We start from the raw sequence: 25353 nt of genomic DNA, 5'->3' as shown, positions 1-25353 counted from the left end.
ATCCCTGTCCAATCATTAGTGAGCACTAATTTAACTGGGCGAGAGTTCAGTGGCCACAGGTAACAAAGAATGCAGGCTTTTCAGGATTTATTCAGAAACATCACTAAACAAACAATAACAGTAAGGAGGTAGAACAACAAATCTAGGGGTGGGGTCAGATTTTCAGGGTCCACATTATTTAAAATGTTCAGTTTTCAACAAAAGTAATGAGTCATGCAAAGTAATAAGGTGTAGCTTCTACACAGGAAACAAAGCAAACAACAGAAACTGTCTTTGAGAAAGACCAGGCCTTGTACCTACTAGATAAAGACTTTAAATCAGCTATTTTCATTATGTTCAAAGAACTAGAAGAAACCATGTACAAAGAACTAGAAGTAGGACAATGTCTCATCCAATAGAGCATATCAGTGAAGAATCATTATAAAAATAACTAAATAGAAATTATGGAGTAGAAAAGTATACTATTGACCTTTTTAACTTTTTTAAGTGTTTTATTTATTTTTGAGATAGAAACAGAGTATGAGCAGGGGAGGGACAGAGAGAGGGAGACACAGAATCCAAAGCAGGCTCCAGGCTTTGAGATGTCAGCACAGAGCCCGATGCAAGGCCTGAACTTGTGAACCACGAGATCATGACCTGAGCTGAAGTTGGACTCCTAACCAACTGAGCCACCCAGACACCCTGACCTTTTTAATTTAAAAAACTCAGGATTTGAGCAGATAGAAAATAGAATCAGTGAATTTGAAGATAGGTCGGTGGAGATTATCTGAAGAATAGAATCAATATGAAGAAGGAAGAAAAGTCAGCAGTGCCTAAGAAACCTGTGGGCCACCATCAAGCATGCCAACATTGTATAACAAGAGTCCCAGAATGAGAGGAGAAAGGGAGAAGGAATAAAATATTTAAAGAAATAAGGTGTGGAAACTTCCCAAATTTGATGAAAAATGTTAATTTATACATGCAAAAGCTCAATTAGCTGCAAGTAGGATAAACACAAAGAGTTCCACATCAAGACACATTGGAGGGACACCTAGATGGCTCGATCAGTAGAGCATGCAACTCTTGATCTTGGAGTGATGAGTTCAAGCCCAACATTTGGTGTACAGATTGCTTTTAAAAATAAAATATTTAAAAGGACCCATTGTAATCAAGAGCTGAAGACCTAGAATCTTGAAAGCAGCAAGAGAGAGGCAACTCATCATGTAGAAGGGAACCCCAATGAGATGACCAGTTGATTTCTCATTAAAAACCATGAAGCCCAGAAGGTAATGGGATGACATATTGAAGGTATAGGAAGAAAAGCTTGTTACTAAGAATTGTATGTCTAGAAAAATGAAGGAGAAAATGAGGACCTTTTCAGATTAGCAAAAAGCTCAGAGGGTTTGTTGCTATATGCTTGTCCTACAAGAAGTCCTAAAGGGAATCTTTCATATTGAAATGAAAGAACATTAGGCAGGAAGTTGAATCCACATTAAAAAATAAAAAACACTAGTGAAGTAACTCTATAGGCATATAGAAAAGGCAGTATAAATATATTTCTTATTTGTAAGTCTTTCTTTTTTCTGTATTATTTAAAAGACAACTGCATAAAACAACTGTAAGTCTCTATTCGTGTATATTTAACATGTAAAATGTAATTTGTAGATGTAGCGGCACAGTTGAGAGGAGCAGGAAATGGCGCTACAAAAGAGCAAAATTTTTGAATAATGTTGAAATTAAGTTGCTGTTGGGGCACCTGGGTGGCTCAGTAAGTTAAGCGTCTGACTCTTGATTTCAGCTCAGGTCATGATCTCATGGCTTGTGGGTTCAAGCCCAGTGTTGGGCTCTGCACTGACATCATGGAGCCTGCCTGCTTGGGATTCCTCTCTGCTCCTCCCCTGCTTGGGAAAAAAAAAAGAAAAAGAAATTAAATTGATATTAATTAAAACTAGATTAATCCTCAAGGCAACCACTAAGAACTCAAAAAACATGATAGAAGAAATGACAAGGGAATTAAAATAGTATATCAGAAAATATTTAAGGGGTGCCTGGGTGGCTCAGTTGGTTAAGCATCTGACTCTCGATGTCAGCTCAGGTCATGATCTCACAGTCCTGAGATTGAACCCTGCATCAGGCTCTGGGCTAAGTGTGGAGCCTGCTTGGGATTCTGTCCCTCCCTTTCCCCACTTCCCTCACTTGCACCTGTTTTCTCACTCTTTCACAAAAATAAAAATAATTAAAAAATAAAATATTTAACACAAAAGAAGGCAATAATAGAGAAAATCCATCTAACTTATAGAAATAAGTAGCCAAATAACACATAAATTGTGCCTTATCATTAATTACATTAAGTGTATTTAATGTACACTCCAATAGAAAGAGGTTGTTAGAAGGGATAAACAATATTCAACTTTATGCTGTCTACAAGAGACATACTTCAGATTCAAGGACATAGATAAATTGAAATTAAAAGAATGGAAACAGATATACCATGCAACAGTAACCAAGGGAAAGCTGGAATGGCCATGCTAATATCAGACAAAATAGACTTTAAGACAAAAAGGCATTACTAGAGAAAGAATGCCATTTCATGATAAGTCTATCCATGAAGATCAAAAAATTATAAACATATATGTACCTAATAACAGCGACAAAATACACGAAGGGCTGGCAGAACTGAGAGGAGAAATAGGCAATTAAGCAGTAAGAGTTGGAGACTTCAAGAAATACTCTTGAATGGCAGTTGCATGACCAAAGCTGCATGCCCTTGGCCTTAGGTCAATTGTTAAAGTTCCCTGTCGTATACAAGGGGATCATGTAGACTTCATGGGGGTGTCAGGAAAACTGGCTAATACACAAGAACCACTGACACCTGATGGTGGTGAGCGCTTGCTCATTGTCACTTCCTTGTTTTCCCCATTTTACGTTGGGGACAGTTAAGGCATAGGTAGGCAGAGTGAGTTGTCTAAGCTACTAGATGGTGAAGCCAGGAATCAAAGCTAGACCTGTCGACACCACAGTACCTTCTTCTAATGTGTGTTCTGTCCTGCCTGGGATCATGGGTCTGTTTTCCAGGCAGCTGTGTCTGAGACGCTGGTCATCATGTAAAACCTCCCAGATGACCTTGGGCACACAAACATGGAAAGAGTACTATCTCTGCCGATCCGAGCTGGAGTTCCGAATGGAATGTGGGCGGCCAGAGAAGGACTTCATCTGCAAAGCCATTGCCGGGCACACAGGTATGGTGGGGAATGTAGTCCTGCGTGCTTTCCCACTGCTCACTCCTGGTCGAGTGTCGTGGGACTTGGTGTTCAGCCATTGAGCAGGAAGGTGACACTTGATGAGTACGTGCCCTGCTGCGTTCTATATTTGCACTGTGTCACTTGGTGCCTGCGGTAATCCTGTGAAGAAGGAATCGTTACATTTATTTCAGAGTAGAAAGAGAGAGAGATATTAGGCACTTGTTTGTGGCTTTGTGGGTGGTGGAGTGGGGCAGTCCAGGGTGTGAAGCCCTAGTTCTTTCTGTCCACTGCTCACCCCTAACGAGCACCTGTGTGCTTCTGAGAATGCAAGAGGAATGAGTGTCCTGCCTGTCTTTCCCCAGTCTGAGTGTCCATATCCCAGGCATCTGTGTATGCATTCAAGGCCAGTCTGTGTTCTCTTCCAGGAGAGATAGACGAGCTGGCTTACATCTCAACCAAGGAGTGCCGGTTTGATGGGCAAGAGAAGTCCATGGTGTGCACCGTGTCCTCGGACAGCACCGTCCGTGCCTGGGATGTGCAGGAGGTGAGCCTGCGGAGGGGCCAGGGTGTGACCCGCTGGGTCTCAGTGAGGTCTTTCCCTTTCGCCAGCTATTCAGCCCTCCTGGCCAGCTTGGAGGTGGTGGGATCCCCGTGGTACAGACGAGAACTCTGAGCTGCAGGAGACCTGGTCACACTTGGAACTCAGGTCTGATCGCAGATGGAGCCTGATCTGCCTTTGACTCTGTGCTGCCTGCCTCGGAGAGGTGGCCACCTGCCTCAGTGCCAGTCCCGGACCTGCGGTGTCTACTTTGGAGCCAGTGTCCAATCTGGGTGGTTTTTCCCAGACAATTGCCACTTTTAGTTACCCTCGTATACCAATTAAGTGTTGAGACCTTGATAACACGATCGGTGTTTTCATGCTTGGTTGTCACAGTTAAAAAGCTTCCTGGTCTTATTTTCTCATGTGGTTCTCACAGCAGCCAAGCAATATGTGCATTGTTATCATCATGATTTTATAGACCATCAGCCCGAGACCAAGAGGGAAGGTGTCTCGGAGTCTTGAATCATGTGGTTCCCTGTAAATCCATGGGTTCTGTGCATGTAGACAGAACCCAACCTCCTATAAAGGACTTCTTCCTGGATAACTACAGATCAACTCACGATTTTCCAGGTCCTTGCTACATTAGGTAGGGAGCCTGCTCATGTCCCCGTTGGTCAGGTCTGCTGGAAGTGCCCGGCCCTGCTCATGGGAGCCTCGTGCACCAAGAGCAGAGGGGCTCCCCCGACCCCCCGGCCCCTGTGAACAGGGCATCCTGACTCTCAGCAAACTTCCTTGTCAGTGTGCGAGGGAAGCAGACCACTGGGAGCTGCGTCTTTGCGCCCCCGTGCTAGCCGTGGGGTCACTGCTCTGCCCAGATGTCACGGTAGAGTCTGGTAAGTGTGGGTGTGCACCACATTTGGCCACATGGGGACACTTGAGAGGCCACCCGAGGCTCCTGGTGGTGAGTGAGCCTCAAAAGCCTTAGCTGGGCTCTCGCCAGGTCGTGAGGGCCAGGGGGCTGGGGCAGGGTCTGGGGACAGAGGCAAGTGGTGCTGGGTGGGGGGACTTTGGGGATGGGCTGTGGTTAGTTACAATTTATTTTGCTTTTGAATCATGAAAGTGAAACAGTTGAGGGTTTGGGAAAGTCAGGACTAGGAGATATTTCATGAGTGAAATAGTTCTACCTGCCTGTTCTCAGCAGCTCTTCCCAGAGGTGACCACTGTTCAAGTGCTGTCTGAACCGGTTCCCGGTTCAATTCACCAGTGTTTATGTTAGTAGACTCGGTTTCGCAATCTGCATGCTTCGGAGGACATGTTGTCTGCCTACTTTACAGAAACTTCTCTAGTTTCCAGGTCCCCATTCTTATCCCCTATTGTTCTGTTTTGTTTAAAGGGTCCAGAGTCATTTGTGTCCTTTCTCTCTGCTCCGTGGTCAGGTTTTCAGTTGTTGTTGGGTTCCTTTTTCTTGTGCTTGGTTTCTAGGGTCATTTCATGGGAGGGCCCTGCGTGCGCCAGTGTGGGGGGCTGCCCGCCTCCCTGTGCCTTCTCTGAGGACCCGCCTCAGCTGCAGACCCCTAGCCGAGGTGTGTGGCTCCGGGTGGGGACCCGGCAGGAGACCTGGCGGCTGGGAGGGCCCAGCGCTGCCCAGATACATGGTTCTCAACTTGAAAGGGGCGGGCGCCTGGGTGGCTCAGTCAGTTAAGCATCCGACTTCGGCTCAGGTCATGATCTTGTGGTTTGTGAGTTTGAGCCCCGCGTCGGGCTCTGTGCTAACAGCTCACAGCCTGGAGCCTGCTTCGGATTCTGTGTCTCCCTCTCTCTCTTCCCCTCCCCTGTTCATTTTCTGTCTCTCTTTCTCTCTCAAAAATAAATATACATTAAAAAAAATTTTTTTAGGGGCACCTGGGTGGCTCAGTCAGTTAAGCATCCGACTTCAGCTCAGGTCATGATCTCACAGTCTGTGAGTTCGAGCTCTGTGTCAGGCTCTGTGCTAACAGCTCAGAGCCTGGAACCTGCTTCAGATTCTGTGTCTCCCTCTCTCTCTTCCCCTTCCCTGTTCATTTGCCATCTCTCTTTCTCTCTCAAAAATAAACATTAAAAAAAATTTTTTTAGGGGCACCTGGGTGGCTCAGTCAGTTAAGCGTCCGACTTCGGCTCAGGTCATGATCTCAGTCTGTGAGTTCGAGCTCTGCGTCAGGCTCTGTGCTGACAGCTCAGAGCCTGGAGCCTGCTTTGGATTCTGTGTCTGCCCTTCCCCTGCTCATGTTCTGTCTCTCTCTGTCTCAAAAAGGAATAAAAACATTAAAAAAAAAGGGGAGAGTGCTTTGGTGCAGGCTCGGCCGACATTTTCTGGAAAGAGCCCTGTGGTCCTGTTGCAACCACTCAGCTCTGTCCTGCAGGAGCGGAGAGCAAAGAGAGATATGCTGTGTTCTGGTGGAGCTCGTGATGTGGCTGATGGACAGGTGCACGTGTTTCTATGTGTCATGAAGTATTCCTTTGATTTTTTTTTTTTTCCACCAAAATACAAATATGGGCAGTGGGCCAAGTTGTACTTGCGTGTGGTCTGTGTTTCCATCATGGGCCTGTTTCAGAGCAGTCTGTGCACATTCTGCCTGGTTGCACAAACTCAGTACTGTGTACGAGCAAATCTCTTGTAGAAGACGACCCCTCTTTCCTCCTCCTACATCCACACAGGATAACCTTCCCGTCCCCACATAATAATGTGTATTCTTAGTATTACAATCATTGTGTAAAAGCTGTTCACACCAAGCCAAGAGGCGAACTAACATTTTGCTTTTCCAGAAGTGAATAAATATTCCTAATCTGTTGAGACCACATTTTTGACTGGTGATACTGGTGTCTGATCTGGCTGTCCATCCGGTTGTATCCGCTGCCCCCGGAGAATTCTAGGGTTTGAGTTTGTCTTTTTCTGGCATCAGTCTTGGTGCCACCAGCAGAGCCCCCTTCCTTCCTGTGGCAGGCGTGTGGCCTGCAGTCCCTGGCACGTTCCTGCGCTCTGTCCCCCTGACCTCCTGCAACCAGGAGTCTCGTGCCTTCTTCACTGACGCTGTGTTCCTCAACACTCCCTGCCCTTCCCCCATCACTGGTGCCCAGCTCCTGCTCGCCGAGCTGTTGCTGGTTGATGATGGTCATCACCTTGCTGCTTGAGCAACAGAAATCAGCTGAGAAAGCAACCCATAGAGGAGTCAGACATCTGGTTGGAAAGAGATACAGATCGTGGTACAATGCACATGTGCTAGAACAAGGTCGTAATGACCCGGCACTGGAAAGGAAGCCCAGGGGGCAGCCCTGGGACACTGGAAGAGTGGTTAGTGGATGGTTCTCTGCCCCCCTTCAAGTACCCTGGGCCTACTGGCACTGACTCTTTACCACCGATTCCGGTTGTACAGTCCTGGGAGAGGCTGTGGAATCACCCAGCTCGGGCCTCGGCCAGGGCACGCCATAGGAAAGGGGGTGTTCTGCGCAGGGCAGCACAGACATGCCCTGTGAATATTCATACCTGCGAGCCTGAGTTAGCCGATCTAAATGGGGCTGCCTGAGGACAGGTGAGAAGTTTTCTCTATGCAGCCATAGTGGCCCAGGCTGCGCTCCCTGGCTGGCCTTCCTCAGTGGAGCTGGGTAACCACCGTGTGCACGCCTGGCCCCCCGCCCCCCAGTCCCGGTGGTGCCTCTCAGCCCTGGGGAATTTCCACACACCCTCAGTTTAGCCACTGCTCTCCAACGTCCGTGTTGTGCTCTTTGCTGCGTGGATCTCGTGAGGGTGGGGACCCTGCTCTTTCCCCCTGTGCATCCCCTGTATGCACTAGGGAATGATTGTTGAATGAACAAAAACAGTACATTTGTGAAACGAACAGCCCCCAAGTAAGTTGTTATGTTCCTTTTGTTGTTGCCCAGGGCACAGAGATCTGGTCAAGCCCTCTGCAGCCTGCTGCTCTGGTGAACGTGGTGACCTTCCCTCGGCTCCAGCTGGCCATCACCGTGGATGAGCGGGGCCTCATCAAGGTTTGGGGAGCAGAGAATGGATGGGAGCAGGCCTCCTTCCGCCTGCCTACATTCTCGTCTGCATTGCAGGCCTGCGACCATCCAGAGGGCCCTTTCCTGCTGGTGAGTGACTGGCTCTCGGGAGCCTCTGCATGTCCTAGCCGTCCCCCAGGGTCGTGGACACTGTGATGGGGGCGCCTGGAGCTGGGCGCTCGCTGTGGCAGACCAGGCAATGATTCTGCTGTCTGCACAGCCGGTCTCCCTGGCCCCCCTCTGCCAGTCCCCAGGTGTCAGCGAGACCGGGCCGTGGGCTGCCTGTGCCCTTGCTTTCTGCCTCCTGACCTTGTTTGTATTCTTTCTTCTTCGGCAGTTCCTTCTCTCTTCTGCATTCTTACCCTTCCTTCCCTTGTTTCAAGTCCCAGCTATGGTCCCACTCAGGAGAAGCTGAGGCACGTTTGACAAAACATGAGCGTTTGCCCAGGACACCAAAGGCTACTGTTACCAGGATGTCCATTTAGAAGTGACTCAGGCATCAGGAGGGTTTGGCAAGAAGAAGAAACCAGGAAAGTGGGTTTACGGTGGCAGGTGGACGAAGTGGCTCTTGGCTGGAGGCAGTGTCCCCACCTGTGGGGAGGAGGCCCTGGAAAGGACGGGCAGGCTGGTGTCCCAAATATCAGGAGGAGCGGGTATCCTGGAGCAGCTTTACGTGCGCACGGAATCAAATGGAAAGGGACTAAGCTCAGCAAACAAAACAAGTAATGTCTAGTGAAACAGATTTCTCATAAACCACTCTGCAGTTGTTGAAGACTTTAGAATAAGTGTGATTGGTATCCCCAGATGCGTTTGAGAATCTGTCACGCAAATGAGGAGGCCGTGGGCTGTCCCTGGGAGTGGTAGACGGTGTGATGCCCAGTTACTTGTCCGCGAAGGGCAGTTGGAGAAGTTAGAGCGCACACAGTAGTGGAGAGCAGAGAGCTGGGTGCAACAAAAGGGTCTGGACCGAGGTTCAGGAGATGTGGCGGAGACCAAGTGCTGAGCCCAACGCTGCGGCTGCTTTGCCCTGGAGACGCTTTCCCCAGGCAGGCGAGAGGCCACAGGCCTTTGAGAGCTGAGGGGACGAGTTGGGGTGCGGGGCCACTGAGGGTCAGGCCCCGTGCCTCCCCTTTTACTTGGGGGTTGTCAAGTGGTACGGCCCAAGAGGAGGGTGTGAAGGTTGGCAGTTGCCCGCCCTGGCTGCAGCCTGGCACCCTGGCCACCTGGGAGGAGTTTGCGAAAATCCTTCCTGGACCAGGATAACACCACCGAGACCTCATGTTATTTCCGTTTGCAAGCGTAGCATTCAGCACACACTTAGAGCTAAGGGGACCACGAGAGAGGAACTAGTACCAGCCACAGTGGCTGGGTGAACCGCGGGTGACGTCGGGAGAGCCACAGGGTTTCAGACGCTGCAGTTGCTGCACACTGAGACAGCTGTGGCCTCTGTGTCCAGGGAGGTGACTTTGAACAGAGAGCTCAGAACTATGAAAAATGACGCAACAGATTTAGAAAAGAGCCAAGTAGAAATTCCAGAACAGAGAAATGGGGCACAAAGGTTAGCTCGGGGGCTGGGGGTCATAGCAGGGTGGACAATGGAATCACTCCAAGATGGGGGGCATAGGGGAGCTCGTGGGCCTCTGGCAACATCCTGTTTCTTACTTGCATGGCGACGTGAATATTTGCTTTGTAACAACGTATGGAGCGCTATATTTGTGTTTTGTGCACTTTTCTGTCTATGTGTTTTCTGCATCAGTGAAAAGTTCATAAGAGAGGTTACCTGGAGTGACATGGGGATGTCGAGTGAGGTGAATGGGAAGAGAGGGGAGGAGATGTAGACAGTGCTCCTCAGGCTTTGGTGGGTTGTGAACCACCGAGATGTTGTTTAAATGCAGATTCTGATTCGATGAGTCCCTGGGGGTGACTAAATTCTGACTTTTTAACAAGCTTCTTGGTAGTATTGGTACTGCCTGTCCGCAGACGACACTTTGAGTAGCAAGGCCATAGAGGAAGACCCATGACAAATTCTGGTATTTGGTAGCAGGAGCAGGTGAGGGAGTGCATGGGTCAAAGGCAACATTTGAAGAGGTGACGGCAGACGTTTTCCTAAAGTAGACTAAGGATGTTAATCTCTGGAATCAAGAAGGCCTGTGAACCCCAAGGGGGATAAACCAAAATAGATCTGCACACGGGCCTGTCAGAGTGAACTGAGATTATCCAAGGACCAAAGAAGCACACGGGCCCATCAGAGTGAAGATTATCCAAGGACCAGGAAAGCAGCCTGGGGACGTAGACTGCCTTCAGCATCTGACTTGTTAACAGCAACTATGGGACCTCAGAGACAGTAGAATGGTATCTTGGAAGAAATAATTGCCAGCCAGGAATTCTAGAAGAGAAAGTGTCCTTTAGGAATGAAGGGGAATAAAGGGATGTCAGATAAAATGGAGAATTAGCACCAGCCACACCACCAGTGAGAAGGACAGGCGTGGGACTTGAAGCAGAAGGAAGATGAGCAAAGCTGGTATCCAAGGGTGTTGGGAGACGTTGATGAACAGCACTGGTGGAGGCAAGGAGATCTGAGGGTACCGACTGTAGAACAGCAGTAGCCATGTCTTGTGGATTTTAAACTTAGGTGCAGAAAAAATATTTGTGATGTCAGCATTTACATTAGAAGGTTAGGAAGCACTAAACAGCCCAAGATCCTTGAATTGGGCGGGCTGAGTCATGTACTGATGGGCAGGGACGTCTGTAAGGCAAGGCTGCATGTAACAGCCTGTCCCCTGACTCCCAGAGAGAAATGGAGGAGCGTGTAACCTTTAAATCGTGAGAGGAAAAGGGGTAGGATCAACTCTGGCACCAAATTTGGCTTATCAAGCCTGATGAAGCCTCATGAGCCCCAAGAGGATATGAAGAGGTAATCTGCCATATGACAATCTGCTTTTGGGGACAGTGGCTCCCAGGAGGCTGGTCTGAATGGCTGGAGGCCAGCAAGTGACTGGCTTACTCTTCCTGTGGGTGGAGTAGGTGGTGGGAGGGCTAGTGCGCAGGGGCCGGGTTTCTGTGGGTCAAATTCTCCGCAGGTGCTCTTTATCTGCTCGGCCTGATTGGGAACAGAGCGGGGGGGACCAGCAGGCCTGAAAGCTGTCAGCAACCAAACATCAAAGATGGAGTCGGACTCCAATATGCTTCCCTTCTGATGACTTTACTGTAATTCTGTCTTCGGGCCGATGGCTGAAATGTGCAGATTTTATCTCCTTGAACCAGGACTTGTGTAAGCCAGCCATTTGTGCGGTGCCCCATGAGGTTCATAAGGTTCGTTCGGGAGCTCAAGTGTTGTGTATTTGAGAAGTGAAGTGAGTACCTTGGTCGCTGTTGGTATGTCTGGGTCTCCAGAGGGGAGGCGGTGTGTGCTGTGTGCAGAGACATGTGTGATGGCCATTTATGTCTTGGGGGGGGGGGCGGGGAGTCCAGGGTTCCTGAGGTCTTCACCAAGAGGGAGAATTTTGGACGAGACGCTTTGTTTCTGGCCACATGGCTGCAGCGCTGGCAATGGCCTGAGAGCGTAAATGTGCATCTGTGGCTGGTCCTTACTTGGGGCTTCCCGGGCTAAGGTGACCACCCAAAGTTAGGTCCACATTTTTCAGGGATGTTCCCGTTAGCAGGTGGGCTGCGGTGGTGGGCCCTTCGCGTGCGATGGCAGCAGTGCGGCCTGTACACTGCGGGATCGCTCTTTCCTGTTTATTTAGAGGGTGGCCTTCTCCAGGGTCCTTGCATGTGACAAGGATCTGAGGACAACAGGAAGCTCCTTCCTTGTGCAGAGGGAAAGCCCAACATGACCCAGGCCTGCTTGGGTCCTGAGGATGCCATTTTTAGGTCAACAGGGAGGCTTCTGTGGCTGTGCTGAGCCTGCAAGGTGCTGCCCCCACATCCCCAAGACATAACGCCTCCCTGGGAAGTCGGGGGCTCAGGCCCTCTGAGCACCAGCCACACCACAGGGCCCAGATGTGGCCGGCAGCATTCGCCGGATGGGTTGTTGTGTGGACAGCAGGCTTTGGCCACAAGCACTCGTGTGTTTTGGGTTGCCCTGTAGGAGGATGGGGCAGGGTCAATTCCCTACTGAGATTTGGCTCAGATTTGGAGATTGCTAATTCTGTACATGTACCTGGAGAGGATGGTAAAGGGTATCCCCACTCACCACCCCCCAAATTCATGTCTACACAGAGCCTTAGAATGTGACCTTATTTGGAAATGGTGTCTGGTTAAGGATCTCAGGTAAAATCATCCTGGATTTAGGTTGGGCTGTCATAAAGGGAGGAGAAGACACAGACACACAGAGAAAGCCCTGTGCACACTGAGGCAGACAAGTCAAGGAAAGCCCTAGAGTCTTTAGAAGGAAAGGGCCCTGCCGGCACCTTGATTTTGGGCTTCTAGCCTCTAAAACCATGAGAGAATTAAAAAAAAAAATATATATATATATATATATATATTTTTTTTTTTTTTTTTTTTTAAGCCACCTGATTTGTTATTGCAGCCCTAAGAAGTTAATATAAGACTCTAAAATGGAACACTTTGGGGCCTCTGGCTGGCTCATTTGGTAGAGCGTGCGACTCTTGACACCAGGGTTGTAGGTTCAAGCCCCATATTGGGTGTGGAGATTTATTAAAAATAAAATCTTTTTAAAAACCCAAAAAACAAAAAACAGCACTTAAGGACGTTTGGAATGAAAAGGATGAGAAGAGGACACGCACTGGAGATGCTAACCAAAAGCAGGCTGATAAGCTATTAATGTTAGGCCAGAAGACTTCAAGATGAAAGTCATTGCTAGATATTCAGGGACACTTTGCAATAATAATTAGATCAGCCTCCTAGGAAGATACAGCAAAGCTAATTTTGGATGCACCTCAAAATTGGCCTGAACATATATAGAACAACATTTGTGGGATTTCAAGGAGACTGGTCAAATCTACAGGCATTATGAGAAGTTTGTTACACAGCTAAAGGAAAATGATCTGGGTGGGCCCACTGAAATCCCATGAGTGCTTTGAAGGCAGAGAGTTTTCTCTGGCTGGACACAGAAGAAGTCAGAGGCTGGAGCCCTGGGGGGCAACTCACGTGAACCGGTCATTGGCTGCCATGTGGGGGGGGGCCTGGGAACCAGGAACGCCCCACCCCTCACCACCAGGGAGACTTCAGTTCTGCCTGCAGCCACAAGGGACTGAGCTGCCAACAACCCTAGTGGGCCCCCAGGTGAAACCCTGGCACCTAGACTCAGCTTTGTGTGACTTCTCTTACCCATGCATTACTTGGAAGTGCAACATGTAGATCGTTTAAAGTTAAATTATGTGTGTGTGCAAGGTCAGCATTGAGGTTCTTTTTTATTTACAAATGGATATCTGGAACATGTAGGAAAGGCCATCCTTTCTTCACTGAATACATCAGCACTTTTGTTTGTCAGTATACCAACATCATGTGTGAATCCATTTCCACTACTCTGTGTGTCTGTCTTTGAGAAAGACAGGCTCTCGTTAAAGTAAGTCAAGATCTCTAGCAGCTTCTTTCTTTCTTTCTTTTTTAATGTTTATTTTTCAGAGAATGAGAGGGACAGAGCGTGAGCAGGGGAGGGGCAGAGAGAGAGGGGGACACAGTATCCAAAGCAGGCTCCAGGTTCTGAACTGTTATCACAGAGCCTGACACGGGGTTTGAACTCATGAGCCATGAGATCATGGCCTGAGCTGAAGTCTGATGCCCAACTGACTGAGCCACCCAGGCGCCCCCTCTAACATTTTCTTATTTCAAAATTAGATTTCTGTAAAAATTTTCAAGTCAGCTTGTCAATTTCTATTAAACTGCTTACTGAGATTTTGATGACATTGAATCTATAGATTAATTTGGGGACAGCTGACATCTAAATATGTAATCTAAGTCATAATAAGGCATATATGTCTCTATTATAAAGTTTTTTTTTAATGTTTATTTTTGAGAGCAAGAGAGAGACAGAGCACAAGTGGGGGAGGGGCAGAGAGAGAGAGGGAGACACAGAATCCGAAGCAGGCTCCAGGCTCTGAGCTGTCAGCACAGGCCCGGCACGGGGCTTGAACCTACGAGCTGTGAGATCATGACCCAAGTTGAAGTCAGACACTTATCCGACTGGGGCACCCAGGTGCCCCAAAACATAACCATTTAGAGAGGACTTTACTTATGTCTCTCAACAAAGTTTTGTAGTTTTAAGTGAAGAGGGCTTGCATATATTTTATTAAAATTATTTATTTGTATTTTATACTATTTTAAATGTTATTGTTTAAAAAAATAATTTTCCAATTTGTCCTTGCTAGAATATAGCATATATAGAAATATATGGAAATGTGTAAATAATTTATAAATGAATAGTTTTGCATTTATAAATTGCTTTACATACTATAGCACACATAAAAATTATTTCTATATAAACATACATGGGAATACATTTGGATTTTGTGTATTTTGTATCTAGCAGCCTTACTAAGCTTGTTTTTTAATTTTAATAGGTGTTTTTTTGGTGGACGAGAAAATTTTCCTTGGTAAAGATTTCTTAGGACACAAAAAGCACTAACTGTATAAGAAAAAAATAAATTGCACTTCATCAAGTTGAGAAACTTTGCTCTTTGAAAGCATTGTTCAGCAAAAGAAAAGGCAAAACTTAGGAGAAAAAATTTATAATAATGCAAACTGTCTCAGGACTTTGTCTAGAATATATAAAGAGCTGTTATCACTCAGTAGGTAGGAGACAGCCCCACTTTTAAACTAGGCAGAAGATTTGAACACTTCACAAAAGAATATAAACAGGTAGCCATTAGCACATGGAGAGAGAAGCTCCATCAGTCATCAGTGAGATGCAACTTAGAACCATGGTGAGATCCAGCACCATATTGTCCTAAAGAGCTGAAATTAAACACGTGTTTACAAAGATGCAGCACTTTAGAGAATTGTTTGACAATTATTTTAGTATTAAAAAATGCTTACCATATTTTCCAGCAGTTTTCTCTTTTAGGTATTTACCCACGAGATACAAAAATCTTTACACAAAAAGACTTGTACACAAATATTTGTAGGAGTTTTAGTAATAATAGCCAAATTGGATGCACCCCAAGTGCTTATCAACAGGTGAATGGATTTATAAAAATGGTATATGTGTACAGTGGAATATTACTCAGCATGGAAAAAGAACAAGGTTGTGGATCTGTGCAGCAACGTGGATGAAACTCAGAAACATGCCAAGCGAAAGAAACCAGCTACAACAGAGTATGGATATACTGTAGGATTCTATTTCTGGAAAGTCCAGTCCCAAGAGAATAATCTGTACTGTCAGCAGACTGGTGGTCCTTAGGTATGGAAGGGACTGATAAAGGACACAACTTTTTAGATGATGGAGATGTTGCAGAACTGGATTATGGTTGTGATATCTAGTAAGTCTGCCTCCCCTTTTATTTTTTCAAGGTTTCCTTAGCTACTTTCATGTTTATTTTTCATATGAACTTTCTATCTCCTAGAAAGAAAATGATGTTTTCATTGATACCAAGTTCAGTTTAAATACCAACATGGAGAAAATGGACATCTTTATGATGCAAAGTCTGTCCAAGAATAAATGATGTATTTCCATTAATTCAGGTTTGCTTTTTTGTTCTTCAGAAGTGATTTATATTTTTTTCCTCAGATTAGTTTAGCACATTTCTTGTTGTTAACTTTATTCCAAAGTATTTTATTTATTTTTTTGTTCCACTGATATGTGAGAGTATTTTCTGTCCTATTGTTTTCTTTTTTTTTTTTTTTTTAACGTTTATTTATTTTTGAGACAGAGAGAGACAGAGCATGAACGGGGGAGGGTCAGAGAGAGGGAGACACAGAATCCGAAACAGGCTCCAGGCCCTGAGCTGTCAGCACAGAGCCCGACGCGGGGCTCGAACTCACGGACTGCAAGATCATGACCTGAGCCGAAGTCGGCCGCTTAACCGACTGAGCCACCCAGGCGCCCCTGTCCTATTGTTTTCTAACCAGATGGTGTTTGTTTAACGTTTTTTTTTTTTTTTTTTTTTTTTTAATTTATTTTTGGGACAGAGAGAGACAGAGCATGAACGGGGGAGGGGCAGAGAGAGAGAGGGAGACACAGAATCGGAAACAGGCTCCAGGCTCCGAGCCATCAGCCCAGCGCCTGACGCGGGGCTCAGAGCCTGACGCGGGGCTCAGAGCCTGACGCGGGGCTCGAACTCACGGACCGTGAGATCGTGACCTGGCTGAAGTCGGACGCTTAACCGACTGCGCCACCCAGGCGCCCCAGATGGTGTTTGTTTAAATGAAGGCTGCTGTTGTTCTTCTTTTTTTATTTTTTTTTTTTAATTTTATTTTTGTATTTTTTAAAATTTACATCCAAATTAGTTAGCATATGTGCAACAATGATTTCAGGAGTAGATTCCTTAGTGTCCCTTACCCATTTAGCCCATCCCCCCTCCCACAACCCCTCCAGTAACCCTCAGTTTGTTCTCCATATTTATGAGTCTCTTCTGTTTTGTCCCCCTCCCTGTTTTTATATTATTTTTGTTTCCCTTCCCTTATGTTCATGTTTTTGTCCCTTAAAGTCCTCATATGAGTGAAGTCATATGATTTTTGTCTTCCTCTGACTAATTTCACTTAGCATAATACCCTCTAGTTCCATCCACGTAGTTGCAAATGGCAAGATTTCATTCTTTTTGATTGCCGAGTAATACTCCATTGTATATACATGCCACATCTTCTTTATCCATTCATCCATCGATGAACATTTGGGCTCTTTCCATACTTTGGCTATTGTTGATAGTGCTGCTATAAACATGGGGGTGCAAGTGTCCCTTCGAAACAGCACACCTATATCCCGTGGATAAATGCCTAGTAGTGCAATTGCTGGGTCGTAGGGTAGTTCTATTTTTAGTTTTTTGAGGAACCTCCATACTGTTTTACAGAGTGGCTGCACCAGCTCACATTCCCATGTTGTTCGTTTTATATTCTGTCATCTTATTGAATTCTCCTACTTGCATTTATTTTATAATTGGTTCTCTTAATTTATAACGTTTATTCATTCATGAGAGACAGAGAGAGACAGAGCATGAGTGGGGAAGGGGCAGAGAGAGAGGGAGACACAGAATCTGAAGCAGGCTCCAGGCTCCAAGATGTCAGCACAGAGCCCGACGCGGGGCTTGAACTCAGGAGCTGCGAGACCATGACCTGATCTGAAGTCGGACACTCAACTGACTGAGACACCCAGGCACCCCCTTTTTTTTTTCCAATTTTTTTTTTTAACATTTATTCATTCTTGAGAGGCAGAGTGTGACAGAGCATGAGTGGATTCTCTTCATTTTTTTTTTAGGTAAATACTTTATCATCCAAAAGTAGAGATACTTATTTTTTCCAAGCCTTCGGCATCCAGCTTTCTTTTCTCTGACTGCTCTGGCTAATACTTCCAGGAAATGTTAATTAGTGCTGGCACTGGTGGCCATTTCTCCATGTAGCTGAGCATAGTGGGCCGACCTGGAGAGCTTCGCTCTGGGGGAGGGGGATGCTGGCTTCAGGAATGATGTTAATGAAAAAGCCATCAATGACTATTTGACTATTAGTTTTGTTTTGTTTTTTCTCAAAAAGAGTCCATGAGTTTTATTAGATGTGCATGTGAGTGGAAGAGAGAAGCGACAGTTTCTGGTTTGAAAACTCTCTAGATATTTACACCTTTTAGATAATAGAAATAACCATTACAAATTCATTACCAGGCAGCAAGTATCAAATAAAACAGTCTTTCAGAGTTAGTTTTTTTAAGATTTTTTAAAACTATATAAAAGCGTATTTTTAAAAATAATTCATAGTCAAGTTAGCTAACATACGGTATATACAGTGTAGTCTTGGCTTTGGGAATAGATTCCCGTGATTCATCACTTACATGCAACACCCAGTGCTCCTCCCAACAAGTGACCGCCTCAATGCCCATCACCCATTTCCCCCACCCCCATCAACCCTCAGTTTGTTCTCTGTATTTAAGGGTCTCTTATGGTTTGCCTCCCTCTCTGTAACTTATTTTTCCTTCCCTTCCCCTGTGGTCTTCTGTTAAGTTTCTCTAATTCCACATATGAATGAAAACATAATATCTGTCTTTTTCTGACTAATTTCACTTAGCATAATACCCTCCAATTCCATCCCTGTTGTTGCTGATGGCAAGATTTCATTCTTTCTCATTGCCAAGTAGTATCCCATTATATATAAACCACATCTTCTTTATCCTTTCATCAGTTGATGAATTTGGCCTCTTTCCATATTTAGCTATTGCTGATAGTGCTGCTATAAACATTGGGGTACGTGTATCTCTATGAAGCAGCACTCTTGTATCCTTTAGATAAGTTCCTAGTAGTGCTATTGCTGGGTTGTGGGGTAATTCTATTTTTAATTTTTTGAGGAACCTCCACACTGTTTTCCAGAGCTGCTGCACCAGTTTGCATTCCCACCAACTTCACTATTAGTTTTTAAAAATCATGATAAGGTGTAGAATTTTGTGAAAGGCTTTTTCAGTATGCAGATATAATTACAGGACTTTTCTTCTTAGGTTTATTATGGTGATGTTTTTAGATTTTAAAGTATTAAATCACATATATATATATATATATATATATATATATATATATATATTTTTTTTTTTTTTTTTTTTTTTTTTTTTTTTTGAGAGAGAGAGAGCACGAGTGGGGGAGGGACAAAGAGAGAGGGAGACACAGAATCTAAAGCAGGCTCCAGGCTCTGAGCTGCCAGCACAGAGCCCATCGCTGGGCTCGAGCTCACTAACTGCGAGATCATGACCCAACCCAAAGCTGGAGACTTAACCGATTGAGCCACCCACGCACCCCATATATTTCTTTTTAAAGTGCTTTTTAAATGCTAGTATTTTAGTTGGGTTTTGGATCTATGTGAAGTAGGTCTTTAGTTTTTTGTAGCTTCCTTTATCAGGTTTACATATAAATGCTATACTTCATTTGAGGAACCTGCACGTTTTTATTCTTTTTTAATGCCCTGGAACAATTTAAGTTACATTGGGATTATATGGTTTTTTCAGTTTGGTAGAATTTATTTTTGACATTATTTGGTGCTGGGTGCTTTTTTTTTGTGGGGAAGTTTTAAAACAGTTTTCTCAGTGTCTTCTGTGGAAATTGGTCTGTTCAAGCTTTTCTTTCTCTGCTAGGATCAAATTTTAATATATTGTATTAAACTACCCACTGTATCTAGGCTTTCAACTTTTTTATGCACACAGTTGTCTAGAATGCTCTTTAGAGATTCCTTAAATTTCCTCTGTTTGAACATTTGTTTCCCCTTGTCATTTCTTTCTGTATATATGTGCTTTTTCCCATTTTTTGTGCTTATTTTAGCTGGCACCTTGTCTATTTTATTTAATATTTCCATTAATTTCTAGTTTCATTTCATTTCATTGTGATCATTGTGATCAGGGACTGTTGTATTACTTTACCATATAGAATTTACTGAGATTTCTTTGTGATGATATATTCAAGTTCTGTGAAAGTTTGTGTGTGCTTGCAGGGAAGGGGTATTCTCCATTATTGTGATGCAAAGATCCAAATTCTGTCATTAATTATATTGTTAGGTCTTATATTTATTTACTGTTTTCTACTTGGCCTGCCTTAGACTGCGAGCATTGTTACTATTTATTTTTATATAATAATATATTTAATTCTGGGGCACCTGGGTGGCTCAGTAAACAACTGACTCTTGATTTCAGTTCAGGTCATTATCTCACAGTTGTGGGATCAAGCCCCATGTGGGGCTTTGTGCTGGGCATGGAGCCTGCATGGGATTTTCCTTCTTTCTCTCTCCCTTCCTCTCTCTCTCTCTTTCTTTTCCTCCCCCCTCTCAAAAAGTCACAATATATTCATAAATATTTATTTATTATTTTTTAATGTTTATTTATTTTTGAGAGAGAGAGAGAGAGAGACAGAGACAGAGCTTGAGAGGGGAAGGGCCAGAGAGAGAGGGAGATACAGAATCTGAAGCAGGCTCCAGGCTCCGAGCTGTCAGCACAGAGCCTGATGCGGGGCTCAAACTCACGAACCACGAGATCATGACCTGAGCCGAAGTCGAATGCTTAACCGACTGAGCCACCCAGGCGCCCCATAAATATTTAAGTATTATTGTGTTTCACTCTGTTTCTCCTTGTATCTGCTTCATAAAGGTGATTGGGGGTGTTTCTTTAATAGGTGTAATAGGTTTTATTTCTTTGTTGTGAATTACAGCCTTTAATATTGTTAACTTTGAAAATAAAACTTCCAGTTATTTTATTAGCAAAAATGGGTTTATTTGGGAATAGCAGGGAATTGCAATTCAAGACAAGCTGGTCATGGCAAAACTATAGCTGAGTCAGGAAAATAAAGGAGAGAGAGGCTCTTTTATAGAGGAAAGGGGGTATAGGGAGGAGCTGTTGTAAACTAAAAGTCTGTTGGAGTAAACTGGGAGCCGGAAGTTGAGTGGCTTCTCATTGGCTGAGCTGTGACTGCCTCTCATTGGCTAGGCTGTACTGGTGAGGAAGGAACCTTCCTCCCTCCTGCTGGGGTAGTACAGTAGCATCCACCTGTGAGCTCCTTCTCTTCTTGTTGGGTCTGCAAGTAACAACCAGTGTTTGGCATGGGCACTCCCAATGCCCACCTCCTGACTCCCATCTTATTTTATTATTATTTTTTTTAAGTTTATTTTTTTTGAGAGAGAGGGAGCACGAGTCGGGGAGGGGCAGAGAGCTAGAGGGAGGGGAGAGAACCCCAAGCAGGCTCCGTGTTGTCAGCACAGAGCCCAGTGCAGGGCTCGAACTCACAAACTGTAAGATCATGACCCGAACTGAAGCCAAGAGTTGACACTCAACCAACTGAGCTACCCGGGTGGACTCCATTCTAAATGAGGTTTCCTTTTGTTTATTTTCACAGTGTGGGGAAGTGTCTATTGTTGCATTTCCTACTTTGGGCCTGAGTCCTCCCTTTTCTGGTATCAGGCCCACTTCACCTGCTTTCCAAGGATTTGTGTGTGCCTGGCACACCATTACCCTTCCATCATGGTTAAACTTTCTGTTTTGATTGAGCCTCTTGAATATTCAGCCATGTTTTCTTTTGTTCATCAATCTGATCATCTTTTTATTCTAACAAAGTGAGTTAAGCCATTTATAATGAACAGTGTAACTTACGTGCCTGATCTCAACTTTTGTTTTATGTCACATTTAGGGTGTGATGTGGCCCATCACTGAGCTCCTTTCTCTGAATATGTTTTCCCATTTTTACATGTTTTTGGGTAGTGGTGATATCTTATGTTATTTAGAAAGGTTTGTATTTTTGTGGGGGTGGTTACCTTTGTCTTAATACTTTCTGTCTCCATTTTCTCTATTCAAGCCTATGTACTATTTTGTTGGCTTTAAATGATACCACTTACCTCCCATGGCATTCGGTGAACTTATTCTACTTTGATACTTCGCCCTTGTCTTCCCACTTTTGAAGATCCATTATTCCCACCTTTTTGAGAACATGCAACATTTACACACCTTTTCCTTGTCTCCTTTTTTTTTTCTTTTTTAATTCTTTGACCCATAGTGTACTGTACGTAGTAGCCACACCAGTTCTGTGACATTTTCCCTGTATCTTGTGATCTGGTGGGACCCATTCTCTAGTAGATCCCCAAGGAAGTCTCGTGGATGCATCCTTGTGCAGATTCCAGTGGGCCTGACACTGCTTTTCTGTAGCCTGGAGGCTTGGAGGATGGCCTGGATGGGCCTTAAATCCCTGGCTCAACTTGTCTTGAATTTTGTGAAAATATTATTTCACTGTGTATGTGTCTTTTGAAAAGTCTACTCCGACCTTGACTTTTCCTTGTTAGACACTTGGGACTTTTAAATCAAAGACCCATACGATTTTTGAAATATTTAAAGGGTAGTAGTTTTGTTGTGAGATGTCTATGGTGACTGTCTGGAGTTGAATTTTCCAGGAACATATGTACTCTTTCAGTATATGGATTCAGGTTTTATTTGCAGAAAGTTTCATTGTACATGAGTTTTAAGTATTCGTCTGTTAATTGTTTGCTTTTCCTGCAGGAGCTTCACTTGTCTTTTTACTAGCTCGTCTTTGCCTGTCTTCTTGGACACCTACTCTTGGATGCATCTTAACTCTTTATTCCGTCTTTGTTCTCTTGCCCATTTTCCTTCTTCCCTTTAGTGTCCTTATGGGTCCAGTAGAATGTATTCTCCCTTAGGCATATTGCTATTCTTAAGATAATTTTTTCTTCATAATCTTTCCTGAATTAATTTAACTCTTATTTCACATCTTGGCTTTTTGTCCATTTTGGTCTGAGTGTAAAATTTCTGATTCAGAGTGTTCTTTCATGTCTGCACATGCTTATTTTATGATAACTTGATTCATGTTGGGGTGTGGCTACCGGTATCTTGGTTCCTGGTTGTTCTTTGGGGAATCAGCTAAAAAGTTTTGCTTCTCACTCACTTTCTCTTCCTTCTAATGACTTTGTTTGAATGTTGCCTGCCATTTTCTGCAATTGTGAAGCTTTTGTGTTTTCTTGGCCAGTAGAACAGGTATCTTTATGTAAGTTGAACAGAATACAAAGTCCGGAGAGGACTTTGTGTAAATGTAAAATTTACACAGGTTCCATGTGTAAATGCCTGTGGAAAGATGTCCTTTTAAAACAGTAGGTGAAGTCTTTTTTCCAAGATGGCGGAGCAGCATAGACGTTCTCAGCTTGTCTCATCCCTGAAATGCAGCCAGATCAACACCAAACCATTTTGCACACCTAGGAAATTTTATCTGAGGATTAACACAACAATCTGCATAACTTGAGCCACAGAACTTGGCAGATATGTGAGGTGGAGAGGTGAACTGGGAGAGAAAAATCCGTGGAGGGTAAGGAGCTGTTTTTGCAAAGAGAGGGCAGAGAAAGGGAAAGGGGGAGAGTGCAGCACACCAGGATCGTGCAGGAAAAGCACTCCCCAGAAAGTAGCTGGCGAGAAAGAGAAAGAGTGGAAACTCTTACAAAGGATTGAACAATAAATCTGTTCCCCAAAGACATTCATGGGAAGAAAGAAGAGGGTTTCACTACCATTAGGATTCTATAAACAGTGGAGCATAGAGTTGGAAATTCTGGGGCTCAATATCTGGCAGTGCTCTGGTGAGGAATGAATCTCCAGGAACAGGCAGTGAGGTCCAAGGGGTCTGTGGGCCACATGAGAAGCGGTTCCCCTGCTTGGAGTGCATTTGGTAGAGGCCATACAGCCTCCCCACAGGCAAAAGTCCCAGCTGACCCTGGAGAGCAGCCATGTTTGCTGGTATTGGGACAAAGGTGCCACAGTGTGGTGAAACCTGATGCTGGCTGTGTGTTGTGATCTGTCACAATCTCTCAACCTCTTGTTGCAGTGTGATTGCTGAACATTTTCTGGGGCAAGCTGGCACCCGGCCATTGCTCAGCGAGACCCTCCCCCAGAGTGTCAGGGGGCATCCAAGCCTTAGGGTTCTCTGAAGTGAGGGGTTTGGAGATACAGCCCCATCTGAGCTAAAACTTGGAAGGGAGGTGCACCTGGCAGGCTGACAGCTTGAACACAGACAGGATAGAAGTGGGGAGTGGACAGAAGCCTGAGACAAAGCAGGGGGCTTGATTACCAGTCGGTGAGAGCACAAAGTTCTTGTGCCAGAGGCTAGGAAGCTAGGTGAAGCCATTTCCACCCCACCCCACTCACACGCGCGCACACACACACATACACATGTACATCACGCTGATCCACCTCAGTAAGCTAAGCAGTGACATCTAATGGAGAATGGAGCCATTACACCAAACCCCGCCCAACTGTACCCTCCAGGCACATCCCCCTAGAAGACCAGCACAAGTCACTCTGCCTGCTTAGTGTACAGACTATAGAGTGCTTCATAGTTTTATTTCCAGGGAAACTGGATTCATTTGGGTTTCAATCTGTTTGCTGGCTCATCTTTTGTTTCTTTTGTTTCTTTTTGCTCCTGTCTTTGTTTAAATTTTTTTTTCTCCTTTTTCTTGGATACAGAAAGAGAAAATTTTATTTTTCTTTTCTTTTTTTCTTTTTTAAAGTTCTTTTTACTATGTTTTTTATTTTTTCTAAATTTTAAAATTCTATTTCACTTTCTTCATTTTATTCTATTTTATTATATATATTTTTAAATTTTTAAACTTTTTCTTACCTTTTCTTTTAATTTTCTTTTTTTTCTTTCCCTTTTTTCTCTATTACATCAAGCTTCTTTCAACAACCAGACTAAAACACACCTAGGATCTAGCTTCCATTATTTGATTTTTTGTGTTGTTTTTAATTTTTATTTATTTTATTAACTTTTTTTCTTCCTCCAAAATGACAAAATGAAGGAATTCACCCAAAAAGAACAGGAAGAAATGACAATCAACACAAATATAAGATGTCTAAACTAGAATTTAGAATCACGATAATAAGAATACTAGGTGGGGTTGAAAAAAAGCATAGAATCCCTTACTGCAGAGATAAAAGAAGTAAAATCTAGTCAGTACAAAATTTAAAATGCTGTAACTGAGATACAATCTCAAATAGATGCCATGGTGGCAAGGATGGACAAATCAGGGCAGAGAATCAGCAATATAGAAGACAAAATTCTGGAGAATAATGAAGCAGAAAAAAAGGGAAACTAAGGCAAAAGAGCACAATATAAGAATTAGAGAACTCAGTGACTCATTAAAAAGGAGTAACATCTGAATCATAGGAGTCCCAGAAGATGGAGAGAGAAAAAGGATAGAAGGTTTATATTAGAATTATAGCAGAAAACTTTCCTAATCTGGTGAAAGACACAGACATCAAAATCCAAGAAGCACAGAGAACTTCCACTAGATTCAACAAACACTGACCATCAACAAGGCATATCATAGTCAAATTCACAAATTCACAAAAAACACAGACAAGAAAAGAATTATGAAAGCAGCAAGGGGAAAAAAATCCTTAACCTATAAGGGAAGACAGATCAGGTTCACAGCAGACCTACACACAGAAACTTAGAAGGCCAAAAAGGAGTGGCAGGATATATTCAGTGTGCTTAATTGGAGAAATATGCAGTCAAGAATTCTTTATCCAGCAAGGCTGGATTCATTCATAATAGAAGGAGAAATAAAGAGTTTCCCAGACAAAAACTAAAGGAGTTTATGACCACTAAACCAGCCCTGCAAGAAATTTTAAAAGGGACTCTCTGAGTGGAGAAAGATGAAACAAAACTAAAAAGACCAAAAGCAACAAAGACTAGAAAGGACCAGAGAACATCACCAGAAACTCGAACTCTACAGGCAACATAATGGCACTAAATTCATATCTTTCAGTTCTCACTCTAAATGTCAGTGGACTAAACGCTCCAATCAAAAGACACAAGGTAACAGAATGGGTAAGAAAACAAGATCCATCTATATGCTGTTTCCAAGAGACCCATTTTAGACCTGAAGATAACCTTCAGGTTGAAAGTAGGGGGGTGGAGAACCATCTATCATTCTAAT

The 25353-nt window shown here is 44.2% G+C and overlaps 1 protein-coding gene across 1 annotated transcript in view; it reads left to right on the top strand.

Moving 5' to 3' along the window:
- Positions 1-25353, top strand: part of LOC132663426 (F-box/WD repeat-containing protein 12-like) — a 50769-nt gene that overhangs the window by 7445 nt on the left and 17971 nt on the right. Inside the window, exons 3-5 of the mRNA XM_078436092.2 lie at positions 3055-3218; positions 3647-3765; positions 7678-7887. Of these exons, the coding sequence (XP_078292218.2) occupies positions 3055-3218; positions 3647-3765; positions 7678-7887 (493 nt within the window). The remainder of the gene's footprint in view (positions 1-3054; positions 3219-3646; positions 3766-7677; positions 7888-25353) is intronic.

Source organism: Panthera onca, chromosome D4 (genome assembly GCF_046562875.1).
Source record: "Panthera onca isolate mPanOnc1 chromosome D4, mPanOnc1 haplotype 2, whole genome shotgun sequence".
Taxonomy (NCBI): domain Eukaryota; kingdom Metazoa; phylum Chordata; class Mammalia; order Carnivora; family Felidae; genus Panthera; species Panthera onca.
The sequence above is the reverse complement of the archived record's forward strand: the minus strand, read 5'-3'. Positions and strand labels throughout refer to the sequence as shown.